Here is a 13,361-nt window from a genome sequence, read left to right on the forward strand (position 1 = left end):
ATTTGGGAGAGTGGGAGGGGAACTATCCTAAAACTATCTTCAGAATCATGGTGTAAAGACTATGGTCATGTCACTGGGGTCTCGCCATGCTGGCTGCTATAGATTCCTGCTCTAGGTCAGTTTATAATCATGGAAGTGTTCCTAAACTTACAAAGCCACAGAAGGATATTCTGAAAGTGTTGCCAAATCTCCCATGGTATTGTTCTTATATTATCCCCTCCCCATCTCATTATCTATACTCATAACATATCATCTGGATAAGCATCTGGGCCCAGATGTTCCACTGAGTAATGGTCCTTGGTCACCACAGTCCTTGTAATTGAACAGAGACCTCAGGGGAAAAATTGCTGGTGTCTAAAGGCATTTTGTGAAAAAACAGGAAACGTTTTAAAAGGTATCACGTATTTTTACTTATTTTGAATCACATTTGATATTATTAATGGAAATAAATGCCAGAAAGAAAAATGTCTATAAGGTTTGAAATATAACTTGAATGGAAAATTTATTTCTGTGGAGGACATCTTTGATATTGTAAATTATATTCATCATTAAAGATACAACCATTGTGATGGAAATGCTTTATGGCAGTTCCTGATATTAGTTTGCAAAGCCCAAGTCACAGTTGGAATTAGTGTAGGAAAGAACTGCAGATGCTGGTTTAAACCAAAGATTGACACAAAAAGCTAGAGTAACTCAGTGGGAAAGGCAGCATCTCTGGAGAGAAGAAATGTGTTTGAAGAAGGGTCTCGACCCAAAAAGTCACCTATTCCTTCTCTCCAGAGATGCTGCCTGTCCCGCTGAGTTACTCCAGCTTTTTGTGTCTATCTCACAGTTGGAATTGGTTGTGCTCATTTTGACTGTGCCTCAGGAAGGATTTGGCGCCATCTGGTGGAGAAAGTCATTGATAGCAATACAAAGTTTGGCAGCAGGAAAAGAAATAGAAAAGGTATAATTTTGTTCTGGAACAAAAAATATCATCCAATAACTGATGGGTCATCATTACTGATAGAGTGACCTGTTGTATATTTAGTTATATTGGGCCGTAAAAATGAAATAGTTTGAAATAATTTTCTTGAGACACCAACAGAATATGTTGTACATTTTGGGTGAATTGCAGATGATGACGAGTCAGAGTATAGAAGGGAGATTGATCGACTGACCAAATGGTGGCAGCGCAACCTTGTTCTTAATGTCAGTAAGACCAAAGAAGTGATTTTGGACTTTGGAAATGGTGGGATGAGGACCCACAAACCTGTCTATGTTGATGGGACGATGGTGCAGAGAGTCAAAAGCTTCAAATTCCTGGTCGTGCACATCTCTGAAGATCTTTGCTGGACCCAGCACACTGCTGCAATTATAAATAAAACCCATCAACGCCTCCACTTCCTGAGAAGATTGCGGAGATTTGGTATGTTAGAGAGTACTCTTGAACCTCTACACGTGTACAGTAGAGAGCATATTGACTGGTTGTATCATGACCTGGTTCGGCAACTTAAACGCCCAGGAGTGAAGAAGACTGAAAAAGTGGTGAACGCTGCCCAGTCCGAAGGGATTTACAGGAATGGCTGCCTCAAAAGGGATCAAAGAGATCCACACCACCCTGATCATGCTCTTATTTTACTCCTGCCGTCGGGAAGAATATGTAGGAGCCTGAAAACTGTAACATCCAGGTTCAGAAACAACTACTTCCCTACAGCCATGAGGCTTTTAAACACTACAACCTCAAAGTAAGCTGTGAAGTGTGCGTGCACGTGCGTGTGTGGCAGCATCTCTACAGGTGTACAGCATTTATTGGTTCACACTAAATGCAAATTATAACATGTGGGAATGTATTTTTTGCATTTAACACTGACTTTGAAGAAGGGTCTCAACCCGAAAAGTCACCCATTCCTTTCCTCCAGAGATGCTGCTTGTCCCACTGAGTCACTCCAGCGTTTTGTGTCTCCCAATGATTTGTATCTCTCTGGTTATTTCTGGGAACTGTGAGTCACTAGGAGTATTTTATCTTTTAAGATTTACGATTAGTTCCTCTCAATTTGGATTCAGTAAATAGTAGTGGAGGAAGTTGATTATGATATGGGGTATGAATGGCAATATTGAGCATATTGTTCCTGTATATGAGCATTAAATGCTGATTATTGTGATTGTTTGATTGATTGATTGATTATTTGAAATGTTGAGGTTAATACTGGGTGGTTTTTCTTAATGGAAGAGAAGATTAATTGCTTCACACTAATTTCAAATTATAACACGTGGGAATGTATTTTTTGCATTTAGCACTGATTTTGCATTTCATTTGCATCAGTTTACCAGCATTTAACTTTGAATGGGTCATCTGTTTTACATATAAGCTTACCTCAATACTAGAAAGTACTGGATTGTAAAACAAATAGATATAATAATAATAATAATAATAATAAGCATTTATTTTATATAGCGCCTTACCAGAAGCTCAAAGCGCTTTACAAAAACAATCATAACATAAAAACAAACAGACAAACTATCCTAACGGAGAAGCGGCGAATAAACAACGCCAGCGTCCTCTCACGGCAGTATACAACACAAAGCACAGGACACACAGATACAATTTATAACACAAACAGCCATCACAGTGATTGCTCCAGGCATACCCTCACTGTGATGGAAGGCAAAGAAAAGTCTTATCTCCTCCTCATTCTTCTCCCGTGGTGCCACGAGGTGATCGAGGCTCCCAACTTTTTGAAGCCCCCACCGGGCGATGGAAAGTCCCAGGGCCGAGCCGAGCAGGCCGATGAAGGTCGATGAAGGCCGATGATATGCTGATTGGATGAATTGTTTTTGTCTTAATTTGAAGGGTTCAGACCTGAAATATATTCTGTCCATTCCCTCTACAGATGCTTGCCTGACCCTTCAAATAGAGCCAATATTTCCACCAGCAATGTTTTGCTCAAGATTTCAGCATCTGGTTTCTTGTATATTTTTTAAACTGAACTGTAGAATTAAATACAAATATGGCTTAGTTTGGAAATGTTATTGATGCAGAATTGTTTTATGTTCTGAACAGGTTTGTAACCCGCCCAGATGTAAAAGAGAAGAGATTGCCCGATTTCTTGGATTGGGTGTTGACCTCATTATCCACAGCCGATCAGACAATGGAAGGCATGGTGGTGATAGATGGAATGCTTCAGGCTTTGGTAAATATTTTTATTTAAGTTGTCCTTGTTTAACTTCTGAATATTTAGGCAATTTAAAAAAAAATTGTAATTGTTAATAGAGATTTATGCCCTCGAAAGAGGCTATTTACCTACTTTATGTAAACTTTAAAAAGGCTGTCCAGCTTAATCTTACTCCACAGCCCAGGCTTAAAGCCCTAATAGGCATTGGAGCCTCAGGTGCAGATTTAAGAACTTTGAGCATATAACAGGTATAACAGGTATAACAGAGCTTTATTTGTCATTCGGTACCGAAGTACCGAACGAAACTACATAGCAGTCATAGAAAAAACAAAAAAGAACACAAGACACATAACCCTAACACAAACGTCCATCACAGTGACTCCAAACACCCCCTCCCTGTGATGGAGGCAACAAAACTTCCCCTCTCTTCCCCACGCCCACGGACAGACAGCTCGTCCCCGACCGACCCGCACAGTCCCCGCACCGGGCGCTGAAACGTCTCGCGGCCGAACCGGGCGATGAAAGGCCCGCGACCAAGCCTTGCGCAGCTAAGTCCCGCAGCCGAGCCGCACCAGTGGTGAAAAGTCCCGCAGCCGAACCGCACCGGGCGGTGTTAAGTCCCGCAGCCGAGTTGCACCGGGCGGTGTTAAGCCCCGCAGCCGAGCTGCACCGGGCGGTGTAAAGTAAAGTCCCGCAGCCGAGTTGCACCGGGCGGTGTTAAGCCCCGCAGCCGAGCTGCACCGGGCGGTGTTAAGCCCCGCAGCCGAGCTGCACCGGGCGGTGTAAAGTAAAGTCCCGCAGCCGAGTTGCACGGGCGGTGTTAAGCCCCGCAGCCGAGCTGCACCGGGCGGTGTTAAGCCCCGCAGCCGAGCTGCACCGGGCGGTGTAAAGTAAAGTCCCGCAGCCGAGTTGCACCGGGCGGTGTTAAGTCCCGCAGCCGAGCTGCACCGGGCGGTGTTAAGCCCCGCAGCCGAGCTGCACCGGGCGATGTAAAGTAAAGTCCCGCAGCCGAGTTGCACCGGGCGGTGTTAAGCCCCGCAGCTGAGCTGCACCGGGCGGTGTAAGTCCAGCGGCCGAGCCGCACCGGGGGATGTTAGGCCCCGCAGCCGAGCCGCACCCCGCGCCGTGAGGAAGAGAAAAGTTCCCCACACCCACCCACCCCCCACACACCACCACCCCCTCCCACACATACACAACCAAAAAAATATATATAAAAATCATCCCAACACCGACACTCAACAAAAAAAAGACGGACAGACTGCTAGTCAGCCGCTGCCGTTAGGCGCCGCCACGTGACTATCATAAGATGAGGACTTCCACTTCCACTACTGTTTCAGAACTGAGATGAGGAAAAACTTTTTCAGTCAGAGAGTTGTGAATCTGTGGAATTCTCTGCCTCAGAAGGCAGTGGAGGCCAATTCTCTGAATGCATTCAAGAGAGAGCTAGATAGAGCTCTTAAGGATTGCGGAGTCAGGGGGTATGGGGAGAAGGCAGGAACAGGGTACTGATTGAGAATGATCAGGTGCAGGAGGAGGCCATTCGGTGCTGGCTCGAAGGGCCGAATGGCCTCCTCCTGCACCTATTGTCTATTGTCTATTGACAGTGACTTTCCAAACTTACTTCATGCTTGGGGTAAACAATTTCTCTTAAACTCCTCTCTAAACCTTGTGACAATCAGATTAAATTTGCTGGGTCAGGCAGCATCTCTGGACAACATGAATAGGTGATGTTACTGGTCAAAATCCTTCCTCCAGAGATGCTGCCTGACCCACTGAGCTATCCCTAAAATTTGTGGAGAAGGGTCCCGACCCGAAACATCACCTGTTCATGTTCTCCACAGATGCTGTCTGACCCGTTCAGTTACTTCAGCACTTTGTGTCATTTTCTTTGTAAACTGGCATCTACGGTTCCTTGTGTTTACATTAAATCGACTATTTATTCAGCTTACAATTTTATACCCCAAGGTTATTGAATTTTCTTCTGAGAGGAATAGGTTATTCTTATCCACTCAATGTCCCTCATAATTGTATACACCCCAACTGAACTCCCCCCACCCCCCCAAAGCAAAATTCTACAAATGCTGGACTTAACATTGCCGGCGCGGCTCGGCCGCGGGACGTTTCAGTGCCCAGTGCGGCTCGGCCGCGGGGCCTTCCATCCCCTTGCGGGGGCTGTGCGTGTCGGTCGCCTCGGCAGGGGTCGAGCTGCCTGTCCGTGGGTGCGGGGGGATGAGAGTGGAAGTTTTGTTGCCTTCCATCACAGTGAGGGGGTGTTTGGAGTCACTGTGATGGATGTTTGTGTTGGGATCGTGTGTCCTGTGTTCTTTTCTTTTTTTGCTGTGTTTTGTGACTGCTGAAATTTCGTTCGGTATTTATACCGAATGACAATAAAGTTCTGTTCTGTTCTGTTCTTCTGTTCTGAAAGTATGAAATAAAGCATAAATCTGGAAATACCGAGCAGTTAGATGGTGTGTGTGGAGAGAGCAGTTAGATGGTGTGTGTGGAGAGAGAACTGAAGTTCACGGGTTCTGGCAAAAAGTAATATTCTGAAATGTTAACTTAATTTATCTCCACATTTCATTTATTTGTTCCTGTGGATCTGAGCATCACTGTCAAAACCAGCATTTGTTGTAACTGAGTGATTTGCCTGACTGTTCACAGAAGGCATTTAAGATGTTTAACAATATTGGTGGCTGTCGTGTCACATGCGGGTCAGACTGGTAAAAACTGGCAGACTTCCTCCCCCTGAGAGACATGTGTGTGGTATAAAATTTTACAACAATTTGGAGGTTATGGTAATTCTAGCGATCAGTCAGATGTGACGATCCCAATTGTTAACCTGAGTTTAAATTTCACATCTGTTGGGGGGGGGGGGGGTGAAAGATGAATTTGGGTCTCCAGGTAGTTAGTCGAGCCTGTGGGCTGTGAGTCTGTTAATTTAACTCCTGCACCAGTGCGGTACCCTGACCAGTTTAGCATTTGTAGGTTTTCCTGCTTTATTTGCCCTCAGACTCCTTTGTTTCAAAATAAACAACCCCTGCTTATCTGATCGTTTTGGGTAAAGTTCTCTGATCCTCAGAGCATTGTTATTAATCTCCTCTGTTTATCCAGAACTAAAATACAGCACTGTAGCTGAGTCATACATTTGTGCAGTTTGAGCATAATAATCTAGTTTGATGCATTTTGAACCCAACTACTCAGGTTTAGACTTTTATAGCTTGGCTAACAAAGGAAAGTATCTCATGTGTCATCTTTATTAACTTGCATGCCCTGTTAACTTCAGGCATGAATGGACAAACTCTGCACTTTTTAGTTTCTCTGCCCTTTTTAATACCTTTTTGTGCTTTCCTTTGCTGTCTCCAAATGTATAATTTCAAACTATTTTGATTGAATTCCATGTGCCTCCTATTCTATTAACCGCACAGTAGATAATTGCATCAAACTTTTTAATCATGCAACCCACTAAGTACTAAGTCGAAGCCATTGATACAGTCCCATGATCTTAACCTTTCCAGTCAGCAGTCAACAGTCAACTAAAAACAAAAAATAAAGCAGATGCTGTAAATCTGAAATAAAAAACAGAAAACGTTGGCTATACTAACAGGTATTTGTGGTGAGGGAAGCAGTTCTGGTTAACCAGTTGACTTCTGTTAGGAAACTTAGAAAATGTAGAAAATAGACATTTTTAGTATGGATGGGGAGGAAGGGAAAGCACAATGAAAATATCTTTGACAGGGTGGAGATCAACGGTAAATGTATGACACAGATGGGGGCAGGCAGAGAGATGATGGTGGATGCCTCTCAATGTCAGCTAATCTGTCTGCAGGAGGTATACCAAGAGAGAAAGATAAAATATTGCCCTGGAACTGTGAGAAATGATCACAGCAGTAACTGGAAATCTGAAATAAAGGGAAATTCTGACTGAGCATTGAAAATTAGGTTGCATCTGCGGAGAGAAATCTCGACTTGATGTTACACCTTGCATCAGAACTACTCAGAGATGGAAAAGCCCAAAAGAAAAGCTGCAGGAGCTGTAAATATGAAACAAAAGCAGAAAATGCTGTAAACGTCCATCAGATCAGTCTGTACCTGCAGCAATAGAAACAGCTGAGATGCCTGGTCAACGATTATCCCCTCCACATCGTGAGAGGTCACCGACTCAAAATGCTGACACCTCCCTCGGTAATCTCAGTAATTCCCTGCTGCATAATGGAGACCAAGTCATCAGATATATTTAAGTTGAAGATAAATAAATATTTGAAAGATGGAAAAATTGGGAGTTAGGGAAACAGGTACAGAAAAGGTTGTTTAGGTTAGTTTAAAGATACAGCGTGGAAACAAGCCCTTTAGCCCACAAAGTTCATGCCGATTATCAATCACCCATTCAGACTAGTTCTATGTTACTCTACTTTCCCATCCACTCCCTACACACTAGGGGCAGTTGACAGAGGCTATTCAACCTACAAACCTGCATGTCTTTGGGATGTAGGAGCAAACCTGAGCAGCCAGAGGAAGCTCATGTAGTCACAGGGAGAACATGCAAACTCCACACAGACAGCACCTGAGGTCAGGATTGAACCCAGGTACTTGGTGCTTTGAGGCAGCAGCTCTACCTGGTGTTAAGATCAGCATGGATCAGTCATGATTATATTGAATGGTGGGGTAGGCTTAAGTGCCTATTACTGCTATTATGTTCTTGCTTTTTAGTCTCTGGGAAATTTGAATATAAGATCATCAACTACTAAAATCAGCAGTTTTTCTCCCCACAGATGGGGCCTGATGTGCTGGGCTTTCTCAGCATTCTCCTTTATTTCAAAGTTTTAGTAACTTATCTATTCTTTATCTCATAGCTCCAGTATTTATGTTTTTTTGTGTATCCCCTGTTATGCCACTGTTTATACTTGTTCCAGACGGATGAGATATCATCAACAAAACTTCATCATCTATTTCAACTGACACTGGTGTGTTTAGTTTAGTTTAGTTTAGAGATACAGCTCGGAAACATGCCCTTTGGCCCACGGGGTCGGCGCCGACCAGCGATCCCTGCACGCTCACACTATCCTACACACACTGGGGACAATTTACAATGATACCAAGCCAATTAACCTACAAACCTGTACGTCTTTGGAGTGTGGGAGGAAACCGGAGATCCCGGAGAAAACCCACGCAGGTCATGGAGAGATCCTACAAATTCCGTATATAATCTGAACACTTGTGCATTCCTCTTTGAGTGCCTCCAACTTTCACAGTGTAAAAGATTACAAAGCAGGGGTTACATCACAACATCAATTTTCCTTTCTCTCTGCTTTGAAAGTATTTCCTTTCCCTTTCCTTTTTTCTCCGGTGGTCTTTTTGCAATCATTACAGTGTCTTGTTGGTCTTTTCCAGTGCAACTTAGTGTTCGGACCTGTTTGAAAAGTAACAATTAATTCCGAATTTAATTTTTTTCATATTTTTTTTAACCTGAGCTGGGGGTGAATCAACTGGGAAACATAGTTGTACATTGATATATTTGCCTGCAAATGGGAGTATATTACATTTGTTCACATAATTCAGATTGAGACACCATTTACAGAGATTATAGAGATTATAAACTATTATAGTAAAATGATATGAGAGAGTAGGCTATGATAAATTCAGTTACCTATCAATTCTAGGCTGCCCTGGATAATTGTAAATATCTAATGTGGTGGGATACTGGTTGTGGAGGAAGTCCTAAGATTGATGGCAAAATATATCAAAGCACAAACATGCTTTTCTGTGAAGACTGCTGTTAAATAAACATGCAGCACTACCCAAAATCTTTCTCAGTATTTTTTTGCTGCCATGTTGCATCCTACCGACAGCAAACTAACAAAGGAGCTAATCCTCTAACGGTCTTACTTAATGGGAAGCTGTTCAACCTCCAGTGAGTACACTCCAGAATTGAGGTTGACAAAACTCTGTAGTTAAGCTGCAATTTGCCAAGGACATTTCAAAAGCTCATAGGCTGAGCCATATTTGATGCTTTCATAGAAACATAGAAACATAGAAACATAGAAAATAGGTGCAGGAGTAGGCCATTCGGCCCTTCGAGCCTGCACCGCCATTCAATATGATCATGGCTGATCATCCAGCTCAGTAGCCTGTACCTGCCTTCTCTCCATACCCCCTGATCCCTTTAGCAAAAAGGGCCACATCTAACTCCCTCTTAAATATAGCCAATGAACTGGCCTCAACTACCTTCTGTGGCAGAGAATTCCACAGACTCACCACTCTCTGTGTGAAGAAATGTTTTCTCATCTCGGTCCTAAAAGACTTCCCCCTTATCCTTAAGCAGTGACCCCTGGTTCTGGACTCCCCCAACATCGGGAACAATCTTCCCTCTCCAACCCCTTAAGAATTTTATATGTTTCTATAAGATCCCCCCTCAGTCTTCTAAATTCCAGCGAGTACAAGCCCAGTCTATCCAGTCTTTCCTCATATGAAAGTCCCGCCATCCCAGGGATCAATCTGGTGAACCTTCTCTGTACTCCCTCTAAGGCAAGAACGTCTTTCCTCAGGTTAGGAGACCAAAACTGCACACAATACTCCAGGTGCGGTCTCACCAAGGCCCTGTACAACTGCAGCAGAACCTCCCTGCTCCTAAACTCAAATCCTCTTGCTATGAATGCCAACATACCATTCGCTTTCTTCACTGCCTGCTGCACCTGCATGCTTGCTTTCAATGACTGGTGCACCATGACACCCAGGTCACGTTGCATCTCCCCTTCTCCCAATCGGTCACCATTCAGGTAATACTCTGCTTTCCTGTTCTTGCCGCCAAAGTGGATAACCTCACGTTTATCCACATTATATTGCATCTGCCATGCATTTGCCCACTCGCCTAATCTATCCAAGTCACTCTGCAGTCTCCTAGCATCCTCCTCGCAGCTAACACTGCCACCCAGCTTCGTGTCATCCGCAAACTTAGAGATGTTGCATTCAATTCCCTCGTCCAAATCATTAATATACACTGTAAATAACTGGGGTCCCAGCACTGAGCCTTGCGGTACCCCACTAGTCACTGCCTGCCATTCCGAAAAGGACCCGTTTATTCCTACTCTTTGCTTCCTGTCCGCCAACCAATTTTCTATCCACCTCAACACTGAACCCTCATTACCATGTGCTTTAAGTTTGTACACCAATCTCCTATGTGGGACCTTGTCGAAGGCCTTCTGAAAGTCCAGATATAACACATCGACTGAGGAAGGGTCTCGACCCGAAACGTCACCCATTCCTTCTCTCCCGAGATGCTGCCTGACCTGCTGAGTTACTCCAGCATTTTGTGAATAAATCGATTTGTACCAGCATCTGCGGTTATTTTCTTATAACACATCGACTGGTTCTCCCTTATCCACTCTACTAGTTATATCCTCGAAAAATTCTATAAGATTCGTCAGACATGATTTGCCTTTGGTAAATCCATGCTGACTTTGTCCGATGATTTCACCACTTTCCAAATGTGATGCTATCACATCTTTAATAACTGACTCTAGCATTTTCCCCACTACAGATGTTAGGCTAACTGGTCTATAATTCACCGTTTTCTCTCTCCCTCCCTTTTTAAAAAGTGGGGTTACATTAGCTACCCTCCAGTCCTCAGGAACTACTCCAGAATCTAAAGAGTTTTGAAAAATTATCACTATTGCATCCACTATTTCTGAGGCTACTTCCTTAAGCACTCTGGGATGCAGCCTATCTGGCCCTGGGGATTTATCTGCCTTTAATCCATTTAATTTACCTAACACCACTTCCCGACTAACCTGGATTTCCCTCAGTTCCTCCATCTCATTAGACCCCCCGGTCCCCCGCTATTTCCGGCAGACGGTTTATGTCTTCCTTAGTGAAGACAGAACCAAAGTATTTGTTCAATTGGTCTGCCATCTCCTTGTTCCCTATGATCAATTCACCTGTTTCCGACTGCAAGGGACCTACATTTGTCTTAACTAATCTTTTTCTCTTGACATATCTATAAAAGCTTTTGCAGTCAGTTTTTATGTTCCTTGCCAGTTTTCCCTCATAATCTATTCTCCCTTTCCTAATTAAGCCCTTTGTCCTCCTCTGCTGGACTCTGAATTTCTCCCAGGCCTCTGGTATGCTACTTTTTCTGGCTAATCTGTATGCTTCATCTTTTGTTTTGTTTTGTTTTGTTTTGTTTCATGAAAGCATACCAGAGTATTGGCTTTACAATATCTGCAAGACAAAAGTCCTCTACCAGTCTGTCCCCACTGACAATAAAGGCAAAACGCTCGAAAAAGTAGATTACTTCCCACATCTTGGGAGTCACCTTGTTGAAGGCACACGCTGATAATGAAATTTGCCACCTCCTTTAACTCACCAAAACAGCTTTTGATCAATGGAGGAAAAAGGGTTTTTGAAAATCAAAACCTCAGCCTTGACCCAAAGATTGTGGTTTGCCAGGCATCGGTGATCCCTGCATTACCAAATGCTTCTGAAACTGGACTATCTAAAGCAGGCATCTCATGGCATGGGAAAAGAAAAATCAAAGATGTCTCCTCAAAATTCTTATGTACATAGAAACATAGAAAATAGGTGCAGAAGGAGGCCATTTGGCCCTTCGAGCCAGCACTGCCATTCATTGTGATCATGGTTGATCATCCACAGTCAGTAACCTGTGCCTGCCTTCTCCCCATATCCCTTGATTCCGTGAGCCCCTAGAGCTCTATCTAACTCTCTTTTAAATTCATCCTGTGAATTGGCCTCCACTGCCTTCTGTGGCAGAGAATTCCTCCAGAAGGACATTTGGAAGGACATATAAGCCAATGTGAATGTCACCACCCTGGCCACTATCCTCAGCATTGGGGCCCTTGTTATGCTCAGTTGACTCTATTTCCCAGGCGAACTACCTTGCATGTCTGACATCAGACTCCCACTATCCAGAGTTCTGTCTTGGCATGAGATTACCATTTGGAAAGCAGAAAGAAAATCAATAATGTGCTCAAAGTCTTTTGAAGAGAACCAATGTCTTGACTACTGGCTGGGAATCTTTCACCTTTGACCACAAAGAAAAGGAGCTATGGGTAGAACTTAGAACTTTGACGCCATGCATCAGGAGCACACAGAGGTGGTGCATAAGTGATGCAGGTATCTTACCATTTCTGCCTCATTTGCTGCTTCCTGCCCCATTACTGTAAGAGTCGGCAGTGTCACTAGTCACTTATAGACCCACAAGACTGGAGTGGAAGCAACTCTCACTCAAACCCAAAGGATTGCATAAGGAGAAAAAAGTAGTTGTGTGTGTCAGTGGTAGTTTCAATAGATGGCTTTCTGTTTCATTTTTGCATTAAACGTGTGCTGATGACTACTCTGATCGATGGGTTAAAATGGCCCATGGCCCCAGATTCCGTCAGTCCTCTGCTTAAGGGATGATGGGGTAGGCTTTAGGCATTGGATTCTGGTAGTGATGAATGGTTCAGTGGGTGGTGGTGTGTGGTGGGGCTTGGAGTTCAAGGTGTAATGTGAGGGATAGTGTGGTGCGGGAATTAATATCCTGATAGATGAAAGGCAAGTTACAGTCTGACAATTATTCCACTTTGGTCCCAAGTTGTTTCATCATGGGTGTCCGAATGTTGTTTTCTTTTAAGTAGCTGTAGGTGCAGATATTGGCCCCGTGCTTATCATGGAATATACTATCGACTTAGACTTCAAGATTGGATGTGGATGGTGGGGCAGGGGTAGATTGAATTAAGTAGTTTGCAAATGATACATGAATTTGCTGTTTGATTGAAATTGTGTTGAAAGTTGACAACAGGAGACTGAGTGGGTAAGAAAAATTGGAAAACCAACATGGACACTGATGTAACTTGTGTGGCAATGGGTATATCAACAGGTTGTACCATTTTGTGGGTAATGATGTCAACTGCTGCTGCTTCTGGGGCTTTGACCATTTGACTTTCTCTGCCTAACTGCTGTGGGAGTGGTCTCTGATGTCCGTCTGCTTGCTCCTCTCAAATGCCACTCTGGCCGCTTGCCTCTCGCATGGTACACTGACCTCTTCCTTGCCGTCTCTTTACATCTCCAATCCCGTTAACATGCTCTTGAAGATGATATGGAAGTTTCTGTTTATGTCCGCTTACCTTCCTAACCTTGCAATCAAGGTAGCAAGTCTTCCAATAATGTGGGGGAAGTGAACACCTTATAGGACAGGCGGCAGGACAATAGCGT

General features: G+C 43.7%; 1 protein-coding gene across 1 annotated transcript in view; it reads left to right on the forward strand.

The window, feature by feature from the left end:
- tbcd (tubulin folding cofactor D) overlaps positions 1 to 13,361 on the forward strand; it is a 238,705-nt gene that overhangs the window by 28,683 nt on the left and 196,661 nt on the right. The window contains exon 7 of the mRNA XM_078400951.1: positions 3,044 to 3,173. Coding sequence (XP_078257077.1) covers positions 3,044 to 3,173 — 130 coding nt within the window. The remainder of the gene's footprint in view (positions 1 to 3,043; positions 3,174 to 13,361) is intronic.

The sequence above is a fragment of the Rhinoraja longicauda genome, chromosome 6 (genome assembly GCF_053455715.1).
Source record: "Rhinoraja longicauda isolate Sanriku21f chromosome 6, sRhiLon1.1, whole genome shotgun sequence".
Lineage (NCBI taxonomy): Eukaryota > Metazoa > Chordata > Chondrichthyes > Rajiformes > Arhynchobatidae > Rhinoraja > Rhinoraja longicauda.